This window comes from Euprymna scolopes, chromosome 43 (assembly GCF_053919585.1).
Source record: "Euprymna scolopes isolate OS-2025 chromosome 43, ASM5391958v1, whole genome shotgun sequence".
Lineage (NCBI taxonomy): Eukaryota > Metazoa > Mollusca > Cephalopoda > Sepiida > Sepiolidae > Euprymna > Euprymna scolopes.
The window spans coordinates 51,923,506-51,944,019 of NC_136524.1; the positions used below are offsets into that span (position 1 = coordinate 51,923,506).

The 20,514-nt window shown below is 30.8% G+C and overlaps 1 protein-coding gene across 3 annotated transcripts in view; it reads right to left on the reverse strand.

The window, feature by feature from the left end:
* LOC145268348 (calcium uptake protein 3, mitochondrial-like) overlaps window positions 1-20,514 on the reverse strand; it is a 1,295,034-nt gene that overhangs the window by 70,601 nt on the left and 1,203,919 nt on the right. For all 3 annotated transcript variants that reach the window (XM_080123864.1, XM_080123865.1, XM_080123863.1), the window contains one exon: window positions 14,174-14,265. In XM_080123864.1, the coding sequence (XP_079979990.1) occupies window positions 14,174-14,265 (92 nt within the window). The remainder of the gene's footprint in view (window positions 1-14,173; window positions 14,266-20,514) is intronic.

Here is a 20,514-nt window from a genome sequence, read left to right on the forward strand (position 1 = left end):
AAAGACATCTACAGTTTTTTTTTTTCATATTTTGTTTTACTTAGTTTTCGTTTTCTTGTGGTGTTTTTAATATTTTCTCTTTAAGATATATTAGCAAATATTTTTCGTGAAAATCGCGGTAACAAAACTAAGTACAAAAAACCTTTATACTATTTTTACAGTTTTGTTTCATCATATCGAATTTGAAATAGACATGTGTAAAAGAAAAAGAAATTTTTGTTTCTTCCATTTTTCATTCTAATTCGTAGTTGTATTTATATATTTGTAGTTTTATTTATATATTTTAGTTGTATTTATATATTTTAGTTGTATTTATATAATTATATTTATATATATAAAAAAAAAAACGAAATATAGAATAGTGTTACAAAGCGGAGCCAAAAGAAATCCCAGTAAATATTTTATTAAAGATTGGAGCATTAAATAAAACGCTTGTACTTTGATCTTGAAAAGCAAATATTCACTTTTAGAGCATTAAAAAAATGCAAAAAAAAAACGGCAATTCACAAAAGGATGTACCTTCGATAGTATAGTCCTACAATGAATGTTTCCTTGTTTTCCTTGTGGCAAACTGGTCAATGACATTGTCAAAATTTATTGTAAGTTCGTTTTCAATGGACAGAACAGCTAGATCCAACAGTCTTGACTGGCTCATGGTTGACAGGTTTCATTTTGGAGAAACTTCTTTCACACGATGCCACAGAAACACATATTTTCAGAAGGAATTTTAGAGCGAGCGTAAGATATGGTAATCACTTAAAGTCCCACTTGATGAAAACTAAGAATTGCAGTACAGTCCAGTGCTTGGCTTCTTCCAAGTTTATTTCAACTTAAATGTGAAATTTCTAGACAAAGTTCTTCGTCAGATAGCTCATCATACACAGATTTGAGCTTGGCAACAGACAACTGTATTTCTTCCTCGCCGGCAAAAAAAATATGATCTGGCTGAACGGTAGAAAAAATGTTAAAAAATGTCATTTACTGCCTGTACTCTGGTATTCAACTCGATAGGGAAACGGTCCAGATACTCTACCGTTGCTTTCCCAGTCTCCTGCTGAAATGACAATCCAGCATCTCTTGCCTCCTCTCCTGGCATTCTGTTCTTTCTTCTGATTCTCCTCTCTGTAGAGATATCAAGTTCTTGATTATCCTCTCTGTAGAGATATCAAGTTCTTAACATTTTGCAAGTGCTTGCTGGACGGCATTGTCAACAACATTCATACACTGCTTTTCCAAAAACATCCTGAGAGCCCTTAGTTTGGTAGCAACCATGTCCAGAGTAATACCTGGTGTTTGCATGTACTTCTGAACTACATTTACTTCTTGTAAAACGACACACCAGAATAACAAAAAAGCAATGACATCACAGAGAGATTCAATAACTTTCACAAACTGGTTAAACTTGTTTCATCGGCTTAACTGCATCCGCATGTGCACTCCAGCGAGTTGAGAATATCTTCACTGTAAGACCTGTGTACTTTACGAACACATCCCAGTGATTGGTCGACAGAGCGTAAACAGTGCACAACATCTCAAGACTTCCAAAAAATGTTACACAAGGGGGATTGTTAGAAAACGTTTCCCACAAAGGTTCAAAGAATGATTAGAAAAAGGTACAAAAACGGCCCTTGGATTAATGTCCTGGATCTATGGATCTATGCTTGTACACACACACACACACACACACACACACACACACACACACTATATATATATATATATATATATATATATATATATATATATATATATATATATATTACTTTAATGAACACCGCTCAGGGATAAGGTTTAGTCTCAGGTAAATGGTGAAACAAAAACCAGTCGTGGTAGAACTTGGGTAGAACCATACTATATATGTGGGCTACTCAATATGAATTTATTTACATCAGACTTGAATTAAATTGATTTTCAATTCATGAAACACATTTTGACTGTCTTTAAAATAGTTTTAAAAGTATACACTTTGATGAAAATTGGCTAATCAGAATCAAATTTTCATATGTCAGCGTAAACGCTATTTACATCTAACTTTTAAATTTTGAATTAGTTATTAATTTCTTATTTAATATTTTCTCTCCTGTTTTTTCTAGCTTCATAGATCCTTAAAATGCTTTGACTCTGTATTTACAAGTGTTTTTCAATGTGTATGGCTTTTACCAAGGTTGTAGGCAGGTCAAGTATCATCACTGGACTGTGCACCTTGCTTCCTTTACTCAAGCACATCCATCTCTTATTCTAGTGCTGACATAATCCTTTCAAGTGGAAGCCATATATATATATATATATATATATATATATATATATATATATATATATGATGATTGCAACGTCTTGTCAGACGAGTGCCACTCCCTCAGACATTTAAAATCCAGGAGCCCAAATGTCCGAGGGAGTATCTATACAAATATGATGTTACAGAGTCTTAGCTTTGTACGACAGCTAAGTCTCTCTCTCGGTTCAAAATGTTGAAATCCAGCAACAAGCAAGAGCAAGATAGCCAGCAACAAATTAAACTGCAGACCAGCTTAATGCGGGTACAGGTCTTCCGCTTTATGGTTTTTTAAATCAGAGATTTGCTTCTCCTAGAAAGGTTGCCTTCACCACGGCTTACGGGAGCCCTCTCTACCCCAATACACATATACACACACACAAATATACACAATATATATATATATATATATATATATATATATATATATATATATATATATATATATGTATACACACATACACAACAGTATAGTTACATTCCAAGATCAAAATATTTTTCATGCAAAATAGTTCCTCCATCATGTTAAAATTTTGGTACATTTTTTACAGATCCGTTTCATTATGTAAAAACAATCAGATATTATTATGTCAATACCGCCTCTTGTCATGTATATATATTCTTCAGAAAGATTAGAAATTCTATGCTTGGATGGAAAAAGATGAACGTAATGTTGCAAGAAGAAAAAAATTATACGTTGAGCTTCTACAAAAAACGGATTGGTATACGCAAAGTGAAAAATATAACTGAAAACATTTTACCAAAAGAACAAATACATACATACATACATATATATATATATATATATATATATATATATATATATATATATATATATATATATATATATATAGTAACGTCCAAAAGTTAAGGAATGGTCGATAAGTTGTTTTTTTTTGAATGACTTCTAACTTTATCTATGAAAATGGAAAAACAATTTTTTGGTGAATTTTCCAATGTTTATTAATGGTAGTTAAATAACAAATAATTTTTTGATTTTTGATTTTGAATACATATTAATTTTTTACATATAAATAAACTTAATTAAATTACAGGCGTCCAATAGTAAAGGAACGCAGAAAATTAATACAAACTTTAACAATTTTGATAACAACTTAACAAAATGTCGACTCCGAATATTTGAAACCAGCTATCTATACAAGAAAAACAGCTTATTTGTGACCATTATGATGAAAAAAGTCCATAGGGGAGATTGCTAAAATACTGAAAAGGTCTAAAAGCGTTGTTTTTTGGGTTATTGAAAATAGAAAAAATGTTTACCATTGACTGAAAAGAAAAAATCGGGCCGACCCCGAATAACAACTAAGAGAGAGGATAGAAAAATCACTCAATCATCTCGTTCTGATCGCTTTAAAACAGCGGCTTCGATATCCAGGGATTTTATATCCGAAACTTGACAAAAATTTTTCCGACAAACGATCTCACAAAGATTAAATGAAGTTGGATTATTTACAAGATGTCCATGCTCAAAGCCTTTAACTTCTATTAAAAATACAAAGGCTAAATTGTTATTTGCCGAAAAACATTTGTTTTGGGGGGAAAAAATGGGAAAAGATTCATTTTAGTGATGAATCTAAATTCAATCTTTTCGGATCAGACAAAAGACCACATGTCAGAAGCAAAAAAAGGAGAAAGACTGTCCCCTAAATGCGTTAAAAGTGCAGTAAAATTTGGAGGGGGCAGTATAATGGTATGGGGCATGATATCTTCAAAAGGAACTGACCCCTTGTCAGGATTCATGGAAAAGTAAATACCCAAATGTACAGAGAATTGATTAGAGAACATGTGGTTCCTAATCTTTCTGATTCTGATATCCTTATGCAAGACAACACACTGTGCCATAAAGCAAAAGTAGTTTTTAGAAGAGCTAAATAAATCCAATATTTGCATTATGGATTGGCCAGCTCAGAGTCTCGAACTGAATCGAATTCAAAATGTTAAAAAATTATTGGTGATAAGATCACATTGAAAATTCAAAAAAATCTTGATGTTTTATGCATTAATAATTTCCCATGTTCCTTAACTTTTGGACGCTTGTAATTTAATTAAATTTATTTATATGTAAAAAAAAATAATATGTATTCAAAATAAAAAAAACAAACTTATCATTTATTCAACAACCATTACTAAACATTGGAAACTTCACACAAAATTTCTTTTCCTTCTACATAGATAAAGTCAGAAGTCATTCAAAAATAATGATCGACCATTTCTTAACTTTTGGACACTACTGTATATAATTTAAATATTTATTTATTTAAATATTTTCTACGTGCATAAAATTAAGTTATCTATATATGCACGTAGAAAATATTTAAATAAATAATAAATTAATTACAAATATTACGTCCCAAAAATGTGGGGCCGACTACAATATAAACAACGGGCAGATAACCTCTCCCTTTAAAGCACTCAGGGAGTAAAAAAAAACACCACAGTATCGTTTATAAAAAGAAAATAAATAAACAATCTTATCTATATATATATATATATATATATATATATATATATATATATATATATGTATACACGAGTAAACAGTTAATAAAACATGTTAAAAAACACTTTGAAATGAGTTAAAAACATATTTAATCTGAAAAGGAAAAACTAGATAAGTGGATAGTCCTTAATCCGCGGAGTTTCAAAGAAATACTTCCTTCTCATCAGAGGGTAGGAATTAGCAAAATGCGAGATCGGATTTTGCATACAAAAGTATTTGATGAAACTGCAAGTAAGTCAAAGATCTTATTTGATAACAAAAAGTGTAGCAGAGGGAATATGGTGAAGAAAAAGGTGATTACACGGATAGTCTGGTGAAAGGTAAATAATTCAATGACGGTAAAATCCAAAAATATAACTCCAAAAAAGTTAATTGAATTTCCATTTGCACAAGTAAAATCCAAGGAAATCACGTAATTGGAAGATGGTCCAAAATAATCCAAAAGGCCGAAATCCATGGAATAATTTACAAATATGTACAAAGGAAAAGTGGGAAAATTCCAATAATATTAATAAAAGAAATATAAGATATGCTTTTCACACGGCTACCGAGGCATTTTTATTTTATATATATATATATATATATATATATATATATATATATATATATATATATATATATATATATATTTGAATTAAAGTCGGTCAATTTAGCTCTTATGCATAGATCATCGTATTAACGATTAGATCACTGTCTGACTGACGTAAATGAACATTTAAAATTAAGATGTTTAAATTCAATGTTATTTCACGCGGTTAATCATAGCTGAATTGATTAGGTCTTCGCTAATCAAGCCAGAGATGTCTCGTGTTGCGGGGTTCGAATCGTTCGACTGGTATTAATCGTGACACCCTGCACTGAAGATTCCAGAAAGGATGAAACACTAGTGTCTGTAGGTATTTAATTATTATAGCAAAAAATAATTATATATATATATATATATATATATATATATATATATATATATATATATATATTACCGTTTCATCTATTTAGTTACATATGTTTCTGTCACTGAATCATATAAACGATCCAGCAACTTCGTTAGACTAGAATAGAAGAGGTAATAAAATAAAAATATATGTTTGCTCTGCAATAGTATTGAGCACCGTCTTCCATTATATATATATATATATATATATATATATATATATATATATATATATATATATACACACACACAGATATATATGTATATTAATATATATATATACACACACATATATACCTGTGTATATATATATCTGTATATATATATATACATACATAGACAGATATATATACACAGATATATATATGTATATTAATACATTAATATATATATATATACATATATACAGATATATAGATATATATACGTATATTATTCAATTACAAAATATTGCACAATATAAATATTTACTTGATTTAAAAAGTTTTTTAATTTTTTTTGTATAGTTTTAAAGGTTAACAACTTCAAAAACTATATATGTATATATATATATATATACACACACACATTTTTTTTGTATATAATACATTTTATAAATTACTAATATAATTTTGGATGTCCTTTATTCTGGTTAATTTTAAACGATTCAAAAGCATCAGGATAACGAACAATTGCTTTATTTAACTGTTTAAATATTTTAGTTTTATTCCCGCCTTTTTTATCATCCTTATCACTAAACTAGAAACTGGTGGTATAAAATCTGTTAATTTTAAAGTAACGCGAGCTATTCTCAAAAACTCTGACATAATGGTTCTATAAAACATAAAAACAGGGCAGGTACTATCTTTGTATGTCATGCAAACTATTTGAAAAGGGAAAGAGTTTCTTTTATCAAATATTTTATAAAGAAAAATCCCATCCTATATATATATATATATATATATATATAACTGGTTGTCAAACCCTCTACAACAATTATATATATATATATATATATATATATATATATATATATATATATATATATATATATATATATATAAGTTTTGGGATTCGGTTTAAATTCAAGCTACTGCACCCAACTAATATGGATTTTTTTTTTTTTTTTAAATCGCTACTTTATAATATATAAAAATCGATAGAACATTAACTCTATAATAATATATACAAAATCTGCAAGAATTAAAATATCATATTTAAGCGTATTGTACGACCTGGCTACGCCTGGCATCCCTGCTAGCTTACATAAAAACTTTTGCAGTTTTAACAAAAGAGCTACAATAATATCAGAGCGTCTCCATTTATGCTGAACATCTACAGAAAGCCAACGTCAATATATTACATATATATGAATCACTCCCCTGTGGAATTTCTACGTCCCACTAGTTATAACTAATATTTAAGTATTGTTGTTATTATTAATATTTAATTATTATATATTTATTATTATTTAATAACATTAATAATATTTATTATTATTTATTTTAATATATTAACAATATTTATAATTATTTATATTAATATTTAAATATTGTGGAATTTACTTACTAATATTTAATTATATATTTATTATTATTTAATAACATTAATAATATTTATTATTATTATTATTATTATTATTATTATTTATTTTAATGTATTAACAATATTATTTATTTTAATATTTTAGTATTGGTACTATTACTTATATTTAAGTATTGTTATTATTACTAAAATATAAGTATTGTTATTATTACTAAAATATAAGTATTGTTATTATTACTAATATTATAGTATTGTTATTATTACTAATATTATAGTATTATTATTATTAATATTCAAGTATTGTTATTATTATTAATATTTAAGTATTGTTATCGTTACTAGCTTTTAAGTATTGTAATTATTAATAATATTTAAGTATTTTTATTATTACTATTATTAAAGTATTGTTATCATTACTAATATTATAGTATTGTTATTATTACTAAGTTTAGAGTGGTGTTTATATTATTAATATTAAAATATTGTTATTATTTCTAATATTTAAGTATTGTTATTATTACTAACATTTTTACTACTAATAAAAAAAGTTTTTTTACTTTGTACATTCTTTTTATTTTGGGGTTTTAGTTTTTTAAATTTATTATTATCATTACTCACTAGGAGCTTTCACACATGCTAACATCTCTCCCAACAACCTGTGATGTTCCTTGAAGTTAGATTTCCAGGACTCACCATTTCTTACAATTAATATTTGCCAATCAGTTTGCATTATTGCAATAGCTGTTTACCACCTATTTCTTGATTTGGTTATTGCTTCCTGTCCTCCATGGTCCTCCTCACTTATTTAGTGTGGTGCAAGAAAAAAAAAAGGAAGATACAATTAACTTACAATTCTACATTTAACTTTTCATGATTGCATGTGGTGTTTTTTTTTTTTTATGTTTTACTTCTGTAGCAGTTTCTATATGTCCGGCTTGTGCTTGTAGTTCATCTGTGTTGGTCTCTTCATTCAAGGGTTTTCTGTAATATTTCAGCGGTTTTCATTATTCCTATCTCTCCCATTATTATTATTATTATTATTATTAGGAGTAGTTATAGTCTTATTATTAATTCTTTTTTGTTCTATTATCATTCTGATTATTACTATTATTGCTTCTATTACTATTATAATTATTCTATTATGCTTATCATTATTATTATTATGATTATTATTATCTTTTATTAATATTAGTATTTATATTGTTGTTTCATTTCTTAACATTATCTTTAGTATTTTTATTTTATTAGTTAATGTTATGGCTTTATTAGTATAATTATGAATATTGCTATCAGTAGTATCATTATTTGTATTTTATTTTTCTCAATATTGATAATAATCATCAAGATCATTATTATTCTTTTTATTTTTACTATTACCAATAATGCTTTTACTATAAGTAAATAATATAATAGCTGTTGGGATCAAACAAATTTATAATGCAAAGGGGAGTAACTCTTTACTTCTTTGGGCCAAGTCGCCTCCCTTTATCCGTAGTCCTAAACTTTAATTTCTTGCGATTTCTCGCGAGATGAACGACCGGAAGTGGACAGTGGAGGGAAAACAGAGTGACTTTGAAAATGGCGAGATGAATATCATTCCGGTTCATCCGTTTATCATATTTGGACTTTTAACTTCCATCTATTATGTTTGAATTGTAATTACATGGGTGTGCGTGTCTCTTAATAAACGTATATCGTTATGTAACAGTGAAATGTTTCCTTATTTGTTCGTAAGTGTTACGTTCTTTCCTTATGAGCTGCTACGTACCAAACGTGATGGCTGGACTCCGTGCGGTAAGATATTTTATAATATATTGATTAAACGCATTCCACGATATTAAAATAGCAATAGTACAATTTTTGTTAATATTGATCTTTATATTAATATTGTTGACATCATTATCATGTAGTGGTGAATGCCTCCATTCAGTCTCAAGAGATAATGGATACCCCCTGTAACCGTAACTGCACATGTAATTGTGAGGTAAGAGTTTCGCAATCTGCAACCAGACCTCTCCTGAATTGGCATTCTTGAATCCAGTAGCAAGGAGAAGTCAGGACAACTAGAAACGATGCTGAGATAAGCAGAGAGCACATACAGTCATATGGTCACTCATTTTAGTACTGACTAGTCTCAACATTGCTTAACTTTGGTGATCTAACAGAAACGGGTGTGTAAACATGATCATGCTGCACATGTAGTAGTAGTAGTAGTAGTAGTAGTAGTATTCATCATTAATTCTAGCTTGGGCTTAAGCATTGAATTTTCATAACTTACTCTGAATTCACGGGCAATGCTGGGACACGGGTAGGTTAGTTGTATGTATAATTCTCTATTGATAAACCCATCAATATCCATGTCAAAGAAAGGGTTGTGTGTCAATGTGTGCTTCGATATCATGGGTGTACAGGCTGGAACAATAAAATTGTTGCCCAAGAAAAAGAAAGCATGATTCTATTTTCATTTGATGAAAAGCAGTTTTCTTTTTTTTTTTTGCAGACCATCTACTAATTGACCAGTTGTGTACAAATCCCAAGAGCGATAGGAGCCTTCTATCATGTCTGAAAATGACACAATGTTCAATGAACGAGATCGGAGATGCACCACAGTACAACTCCTGCTCTCTACGGATCCAAGTTATGACAACAGGACCATTGCCAGCATTCTCAAAATGCAAACCCGGATGGTTCAACGCTTGAGGACACAGCTCAATAAAGTTTTTAGCCATAAATATGGTCTTTAATGTGGTTTCAAGTGAGGGCCACATCATGCCATCTCACATTTTTGTAGTTGGCTTGAAAGTCAACACCTGGATGTGCTGAAGAGTGTGGTGATCCTCTGGTGCAATCAGGTGGCCTCTGACAGACTCTGGGTATGACAGCAGGACTTTATGCCAACCCATGTCCAAAGAGACACCTGCTTGGCTTTAGAAGGAGTACTATAATTTTGGACCCTTCTCTCACTGCCCCCTCCCCTGACCTAAACACACTGGACTACTTTGTTTGGTCATACATGGAGAACATCACCAACATGAGCTCTCACAACACTAAAGCCAGCCTGATCGCCACCATTTGCTAAGTATTTGCCGAGCTCCTGCCAGCGCTTGTGGAAAAGGCATGCTTCCAGTTCCAGACCCATATTGAGGCGGTGATTGGAGTTGAAGGCGGCTACATGTAATAGATGTCAGCTCTACTACATAATCAAGTTACCTGAATTGATTTTTTCAATAAAAGTTTTAAAATAAAGCTGTAGTGTTGTTTTCTTTAGGGCACCAAATTTATTGTTCCACCTTATATATTAAGTTTATGTAACATAGAGCGTATCAATTGCATCAAAGCACACATGGGTGTGACGTGTAAAAATACACAAATACACATATGAGCATGAGATGGTTCTTTCAAAAGGGCCGCTAACTTCAGTCCACAAAACGTATGTGTAATTGAAAGAACACAGTTCAACAGTGAACATTCTTTAAATAACATGAAACAGTCATACCTATTTTACAATTGCAAATATAGCTTCATTTAAATTAATTGACACTATGGCGATCTGGGTCGCAATGCCAATTTCTCGTATTACATCTTTTTATAACTATCTGAAAATACATGTGCAAGCTTCCATATTGGCCAAGTTAACATAATCAATTTTTCATTAACATAGGGCCCCAATCTGCTATATACAATGCCGCCAAAAACAAAGCCAGCACTTGTCATTTTTTCAAAAAACCGCAAATTTAAGCTAAATTGAATGTAACTGTTTAAACAACCTATACCTCATTTGATTCGCCTTTTATTTCTCTATAATTTTACCTGTTCATATTTGACTTTTAATTTAAGTATCGTAGTGTTCACGGCGATTAAAAGTCTTCTCGATTTGATGTTAATTTTTTTAAAAATTAACTTCAAATCGAGAAGACAGAAAGAAACTCTACACTAATTATTTAAATGTAACTTTAGGACATTAATGCAACACAAATACAACTGGAACACAATAAACTAGCTAATATTTAGTAGCATAGCCTTTCTGCAATTTGATAGTCTGCAAATTTTGGGGCATTCTCTTGAATTAGTCTGCGACAATACTCCAGCAAAAAAGCACCCCATTTCTATTTAATTTTTATTCAAAGTTCTTCCAAATTTGAAATTTTATCATTGCTTAGCTGTTGCTTGATGTAATGCCAATCATTTTCGATAGGATTGAGGACTGGAGATTATGCAGGCCAATCCAAATACGGAATATCATGCTCTTCAAGGAACCTCTTGACATTACCAGTTGTTTGAATGGAAGCATTATCCTGCATGGTGATGGGGTTATTAACCAAATTCTGACTAAAGTAGGGTAGAAAATGGTCAGTGAACATATTAATGTACTTGGTCAAATTAATTCGACCTTGTGACATGTAGACCCTGGATCATTGGTACTAATAATGCCCCACACTAAAATTGAACCTCCACTGCCTTGCAGCGTTGAAACTGTGCACCTAGGATTGAATTCTTATTCCTTCTTTTGATGGCCATACTGCGTATAATCACTGCCTAGCCTATTGAACTTGCTTTCGTCACTAAAAATCACTTGTGATCAATATGAAGAGTTATGATCTTCATTACATCTGACAAAGTCCAGACGGTGTTTTTTGTTCTTTACAAAAGTCATTGGATTGCGTTTTGGAACACAGCCTCACAAATTAAATCGTTTCAATCTGTTCTTAACTGTAGAAAGAGAGCACTTTTTAACAAGATTACACTGTTATTGGATTTGGGGAGCTATTTCATATCTGTTTCTGAGGTCAGGAGTCTTGATAGCATTGTCTAGGGGCACCATAAACATTGCTAGTGTTTTGGTGCTTTTGCACAGTCATTTGTACCATTTTCTCATCACATTTCAATCTGCAGCCAATTTATCGATTGGATAAACCAGAAAGGTAGAGATTAATGAGTTCCTGACTATCACTAAGAGAGACTCAAGGTATATGGACTAAATGTTATGTTGTATAACCTAGAAACAACAACAATTACAATTAGAGATGCTAAAAAGAGGCTATTTTACAATTAGAAATACTAAAAGGTGGATATTTAAGCTGGTTTTAAGCTCATTGGGGGCTTTGGAGTTTCTTTTTGCCTTCTCGATTTGAAGCTAATTTTTTAATTTGACGTAAACACTAGGATACTTCAATTAAAAGTCAAATATAAAAAATTTAAATTATAGAGCAATAAAAAGTGAATCAAATGAGGTATAGGTTGTTAAAACAGTTACATTCAATTTAGCTTAAATTTGCTGTTTTTGAAAAACTGACACGTGCAGACTTTCTTTTTGGAAGTACTGTATATATATATATATATATATATTTATATATATACCCACACACATATATATATTCATACATATACACACACATATATATATATATATATATATATATATATATATATATATATATATATATATATATATATATATATACACATATATATATATATATATACACACACATACATATATTCATACATACACACACACACACACACATATATATATACATACACACACACATACATATATTCATACATATACACATATGTGCATATATATATACATATATATATATGTATATATATATATATATATATATATATATATACATGCGAGATATACATACATACATGTATACACATACATATACAGGGTGGAATGATAAATTTGTTGCCCTAAAGAAAACAATGCTGCAACTTTATTTTCAAACTTTTAATGAAAAAATCAATTCAGATAACTTGATTGTGTTGAGCTGACATTGGAAATTGGCTTACAATAAGGGAACGGCTCATCAAGAACTTGTTTACATTGGACTTGAAGACAACCATATTGTAGTTAGCTGGAAAGCAAGCAAACGGAACAGAATTCCACATGTGTGCAGTTCTAAGAAAGAAACTTTGTTCATGGAATTTTAGGTTTAGGCACAGATAAAAAGTGGTAGAAAATTATTGATAGTGTTTTCAGCTAGATGAGTGTTTCTCATGAAAGTTTGGTGAGGGGGAACTATAGATTGGAGCTCAGACCAGCATTTGCCATGAAAATAATGATAGAGCAGAGACAGGCTTGCAACGTCTCTTCTATGAGAAAGAGGTTGCAGAGAAGAGAAAAGGCCATCTTCTACAAGGCTACAAAGTCTATTTTGAACTGTGCCAAGGCAGGATAAGTCTTTCTCGCAGCTCCTGCCCAGATGTGGCAACAATACTCCATCCTTGGACGTACCTGGCTCTCATATAGACAGAGAACTGCATCAGCAGTAAGATATCTACTCGATCGATAGAAGGATCCCATCAGTTTTCCAGCGACTTTGGCAACATGTTTTCCTGGTCCTTTACCCCCTCCCCCCGTTCCTTTTCACATAAAATAAGTCAGTATCATTTCTCTGGCATAGAGTGTACTGCATAGTCATTAGTTTCCTAGTCTTCTGGTCAAGATGCTTAATTTTATCTTTAGTCCAGTCTATGAATGTTCCAGCATATCTAATTAGCAATACTGTATAGGTATTTATTCCTTTAATTAGATTTCTACTATATAGTTTTGTTTCTAGGAGTTTTCTTGTGCTTTTCAGGTATTCCTTTACAATTTTCTCTTTCATTTCTGTAGATCTCATGGTGCCTGATTCCAGAAGTCCCACGTATTTGTAAATATTATTATTATTGTTTGCACTCACTAGGAATTCTCACACAAGTAATCATAAGTGATTACTAACTGAAAACAAATGGTGGTGTTCCCTGGAGTCTGGGTGACAACAAATCTCCCTAGATTTTTAGTGCTCTCTACCTCTTTCAATAACTTTGCAACAGCCGCTTGCCATTGACTTAAATTATTTAATCACAAAGATAAGGAATAAAAAAACCCTATTTGATCACAAGTGAAAGGAAGTGTTGAACTACTTACCTATGAAAGTCATCATAATTAAGAACATCTTTTCCACCCAATCCAAAAAAATGAACAAGGAGTGTAGTATCGGAGATTTCTCTTTCCATCTGCTGTAAAATTAATTAACAAACATGTTTATTTGAAGAAAACAGTTTACAAATCAACAATATTTATGAACTAGAAAGAACAAAACATAAAATATCAACATGGAAGTTAACCATTAAACAAACAAAAAAAACAACAAGTACTTGTTCATATTGGTGATTGTTTAAAGCAACGCATTTCAGGTGAAAACATTATTATGCACTTACGTGTCATGGCTAAATGAGTATAAATGAAAAAAAAAGTACAACAAATGATCAAGTAGACGACGTGCTAAAAGCAATAAAAAAAAAAAAAAAAAAAAAAAAAAAAACAGCCACAATTACGTTCTCAGAAAACGCATTTAAACGTGACAGACCCTTAATTTAAGTCAATCGAAATCAAGAGTTATCCCTCCTTTGTTTTATTTGTCATACAGATTAGGTAGCACAACTCCCCCCCCCCTTTAAAACATACGATAAAACTCAATAATTCGATAAATTCTATTTTGACTTGTAATTATTTTTCTTTTACTGGATCATTTTTGTAATTCTTGGAATTTATACTAATTTCGTCATGACAGGTAAGTATGTAATAATGCTTTTACCTGTAATGCGTTGGTTTAGAATATCACCAATGTACACAAGCATCCAAAAACATGTAAATAATTAAATGTTCATTGATACAACTTTTTTAAAATGGCTGATAGATTTTAGTAAATTATGAAAACATTTTAGTTTTACTACACTATTTTTATTAATAGCATTCTGAGCAGAGAAAGACTAGTATTGATTCAGTGTTTTCTTCTCGACTAGTTCTTCTAACAAGACTTGAGAATTTAGTCTAGCCTTTCTGATTTACTATATGAACCTGAAATAATGTAGTAATTGTCTGTATTTTTGAACACGGTACCCCCGTAATAATAATAAAGGGTTGGGTTCGAGATTCCTAACAAACCGTTCCACAGTTCGAGACAAAACACCTGATGAAGGCCAGAGGGCAAAACGGCCGAAACGTTGTGACTATAACAACCAAGATGAGGAAGTCAGTTCGACAATCTCAACTGAGATAATGTAATTTGACAAAAAACAGAAGGCTTATAATAAATAAGTTGTTTTTTTTTCTTTAGACTTTTTTTTTTGACTTACCATAAATAAAAGGATGGCCTACACGCAAGATATAATTATCAATACGCATATAGAATATGTTGCAGAGTTTATTTACCTTGCGCATAAATAGTCTTCTTCTAAAGATAAGTAAACGATCGTAAATCACAGAATCGGCTTAGGTTGAACGACCGCCTTCACAAGAGACAAAACCACCATAACTTCTAAACGTATACCCGAAAAAAAAAAAAAAAAAATCAAAGCGGAACACTCTGCGTTCTTAACCGTAAATACAAATAGAGATTTTGTCCGTATGTCTGTCACAAAACTAATCTGCAAATATTCTCAAGCATATAAAGTATATTTGTGTGAAAGAGTAAAAAAAAAAAAAATCATCGGCCCAGTCGTTTCGGTATCCATAGAGAACGAACTCACACACAGTGACTTTTATATATAAGTAGATGTGTGTGTGTGTGTGTGTGTGTGTGTGTTAGGGTTGAGTAATTCTTTATTTTTCGCTCCATACTTTTGGAGACAGGAAACGGAAATGCTTCACGGAAGTGTATTATTATGATAAGCAACTAAACAACCACTGGTTTCTCTGTCATTTTGTGTTCTAGGATTAAACTCTGCTTGCTTAGTTCACACCGTGAATATAAATAGAGATTTTGTCCGTCTGTCTGTCACAATTTTTTTTTTAAATATAATAAGTACATTGTGGAATTTGTCTTATTTCGAAATATCAGATATCTTAACCACTTTTAGTAATGGAAAATGTTGCAATTAACAGTAAATAATAAATTCTTAGGAAATGGAGAAAATTGCAATTAAATTCCTAATAAATAAACTTGATGCCATAACCTAAAATAAAAATAAAATAATTTCTAATCTGAGCTTCTACCGACTAATCCATCTGAACTTTCTTAAAAATAAAGCTTAAAACATTACCATGACAAAGCAATTATAGCTTTTGTGTGACGTCATACTTCATTGATTAGAATTAATAAGCTAGTTTTATTAAAATTATTGCAACTTATTTGTTTGGACATTTATCACTCCCTAGATACTCCTTTAGAAAAAGAGTATTAATATGCCTAGACTATGTTAAATTAGGCTTTTAATGTTTGTAGATTATTGTAGATCCGTCTTTAGAAAAAGAGTATGAATATGCCTAGGCTATGTGAAATTAGGCTGTTAATGTTTATAGATTATTGTAAATACGTCTTTAGAAAAAGACTACGAATATGCCTAGTATATGTTAAATTAGGCTTTTAATGTTTGTAGATTATTGTAGATACGTCTTTAGAAAAAGAGTATGAATATGCCTAGGCTATGCTAAATTAGGCTTTTAATGTTTGTAGATTATTGTAGATACGTCTTTAGAATAAGAGTATGAATATGCCTAGGCTATGCTAAATTAGGCATTTAATGTTTGTAGATTATTGTAGATACGTCTTTAGAATAAGAGTATGAATATGCCTAGGCTATGCTAAATTAGGCTTTTAATGTTTATAGATTATTGTAGATACGTCTTTAGAAAAAGAGTATGAATATGCCTAGGCTATGCTAAATTAGGCATTTAATGTTTGTAGATTATTGTAGATACGTCTTTAGAATAAGAGTATGAATATGCCTAGGCTATGCTAAATTAGGCTTTTAATGTTTGTAGATTATTGTAGATACGTCTTTAGAAAAAGAGTATGAATATGCCTAGACTATGTTAAATTAGGCTTTTAATTTTTGTAGATTATTGTAGATACGTCTTTAGAAAAAGAGTTTGAATATGCCTAGACTATGTTAAATTAGGCTTTTAATGTTTGTAGATTATTGTAGATACGTCTTTAGAAAAAGAGTATGAATATGCCTAGACTATGTTAAATTAGGCTTTTAATGTTTGTAGATTATTGTAGATACGTCTTTAGAAAAAGAGTATGAATATGCCTAGACTATGTTAAATTAGGCTTTTAATGTTTGTAGATTATTGTAGATACGTCTTTAGAAAAAGAGTATGAATATGCCTAGACTATGTTAAATTAGGCTTTTAATGTTTGTAGATTATTGTAGATAGGTCTTTAGAAAAAGAGTATGAATATGCCTAGACTATGTTAAATTAGGCTTTTAATGTTTGTAGATTATTGTAGATAGGTCTTTAGAAAAAGAGTATGAATATGCCTAGAGTATGTTAAATTAGGCTTTTTATGTTTGTAGATTATTGTAGATACGTCTTTAGAAAAAGAGTATAAATATGCTTAGGCTATGTTAAAGTAGGTGTTTAATGTTTGTAGATTATTTAACAACTGTATATCAGAGAATCGATTTAGCTTAGGATGCCTTCGCAAGAAACAAATACACTCTAACTTCTAAACGCATGCCATATATATATATATATATATATATATATATATATATATATATATATATATATATATATATAGTGTGTGTACAAATTTCTTTTTACACTCAATATTCGGAAACTAGTCCGTAAAAAAAAAAAAAAATGGATTGTAAGAGAAACAAACAAGAGTTGTCTGCTCTTCAATGAAACGTGCATAAAGGAAAAAATGCTGCCCAAATATACTTTATATATATATATATTATAAAGCAATTTTTGACAGTATAGATAGCGTTAGAAGTATCGGGTTATATGAAAAGGTTTGAATCCAGAAACAATGTAGATATTTCTTTTTTTTTTATGAATTTATTTAAAGTCCACTAAGTTTTGATATTTATATGTCCTCATCAGGCCTAAAAACATTTTCTTCTCTCCTTTTTATATGGCATAGATTCTTCTAATGACATTATGCTATGTAAATAGAACAGAAGAAAGATGTTTTTATTCTTGACTAGCAGGGGGGCCCGACCTTGTCCGGGATTGAATGATGATTAACAAATGCTTCAGCCTCCCATATTTTTTATTGCTATCGAAATCGGTGAAATTGACCATTTTCCAATCAAATCGATTGAGTGCCAGTTCTAGTTGGTGACCCATCGTTCACCAGGAGGAAGTTTCACATGACTCTCTGCAGTGACTTTGTCCACAATATTTTGTAGTCAACATTGCACTGTAGAGAACCTATCATTAATTTTATGCTATATTTTTTTTTATACATAATGGCATGAATTAAAGTTTATAATGCAACATTCATGTATCATATGCTTTAAACAGAACATTCATTTTGAATGCATCTCCGTAATATCAAATAATTTACTGTTGATTTTATATGCCAGGCCTTTCTGCTTGTATGATAATAAAGCTTCTCAAATGCACTTGTGATATTGTGTTGTGTAAAGTAACTTTGGCAAAAATCATCTGCTCCTCCTTCCATTGGATTATTTCGATTATTGATTATCAATACTTATCAAAGACATTCCGATAGAGAGCCTATCTAAGAACACTGCCATATACATAAAGTACATTTTTGTGACATTTAATAAAAAAATACATATATATTAAAAATCGTCTGCTCCTTCTTCCATTGGATTATTTCGATTATTGATTATCAATACTTATCAAAGACATTCCGATAGAGAGCCTATCTAAGAACACTGCCATATACATAAAGTACATTTGTGTGAGATTTAATAAAAATGTGTCTTGCCGTTTTGGAGTCCATAGGACACGAACTCACACATACACAGACAAAGTTCCCTTTATATAATAGTAGATGAGCACTAAGTTGATTGTCCTACAATATGTGGTGTGTGTATAAATCTTTATTTAGATCCCTATTGTATTGGATCCATGGCAAATATCCGACGAGCTACGACCACTATCAGCAATTTCCCTTGCATTCTAATTGTGCCTAAAAACCAACCGACCATTCTATGAGCAGAGATTCTTTCCTAGAACTGCTCGTCCGTGGAACAAAATACTATAGGGCTGCTTCCCAGCTAATTATAACATGGTCGTTTTCAAGTTTAATGTAAATAAGTTAGTGTTGAACCGTCCCCATAAATAAATGATTTTTTATCCAATTTCCACCACCACCGGTCATCATGGTACCCATTAACTCTTGTCTTTGAGTGGTCTCTAGGCCTTGGTAACTGATGAGTATATGGTATATAAAAAAAATGCTGTTGAAAATGGACAATTGATAACGATGGTGGTTTTCCCATAAATTTCCCTAGGAAGTTAAGTTTTTTTTTCCCCCAATTTCTTGCAATAAAGAATTGTGTTAATTAAAGTTTTCCTCAATTTCTTGCAAAAAGAATTGTGTTAATTTACTATCATCCAAGATTTCAACTGAACTTTTCTTCTTCTTCTTCTTCTTCTTCTTCTTCTTCTTCTTCTTCTTCTTCGCACAAAGAATATGTTGTGAGTAAATCTGCAGAAATATCCTATCCTGCCTTGACAGAGTTCAAAATAGACTTCGTAGCTTAGTGGGAGATGTCCTTTTCTCTTCTCTGCAACCTCTTTCCCACAGAAGAGACGTTGCGAGCATGTCTTTGCTTTATCCTTATTTTCATAGCAAGTGTTCATCCGAGCTCCAACCTATGCCCCCCCCTGGCCTGACTTTCACGAAAACCACTATCAATAATTTCCTCACTCTTTCTGTGCTTAAACCTAAACGTAGATTCCATTAACAAACTCCTTTCTTAAAACTGCAAGCCTGTGAAATTCTAACCCTTTTCCCTGCTTTCCAGCTGACTATAATATGGTCATCTTCAAGTCCAACGTAAACAAGTTCTTGATAAGTCATCCTCTTAAGTAATCCAATTTACCAAATTTCCACTACTAACGATTACTATGATATTGTCCTATTGACTACTGTACACTCATTAATCCTTATCCTCGATTGGCCTTCAGGCCTTGATAAGTAATGACTCCTTTGTAAAAATAAAAAAAAGTCAAGCACAAGTGTAACACGTTTTTTGCTCTCTTGCTTCGTTTTTATTTTGCAATCATATTTGAAAACGTCAAATTATTTATGACTTGAAATTGTACCATTCAAACCATAAGCCATTCTCTCTCTCTCTCTCTGATATACATGTATATATCTATATATTGTACATTCTTCTCGCTATGTTTATTTTATTTTCCATTTTTAATTTATTAAAACTTATGCATTTAATTCAGGTCATATACAGGGGGTTCGGTTTACTGTCTAGTATAGATAACGTTCTTCTGGGGCTAGCCTCCAGGACACTCAGTAAATCTTTTAGACTTATTTT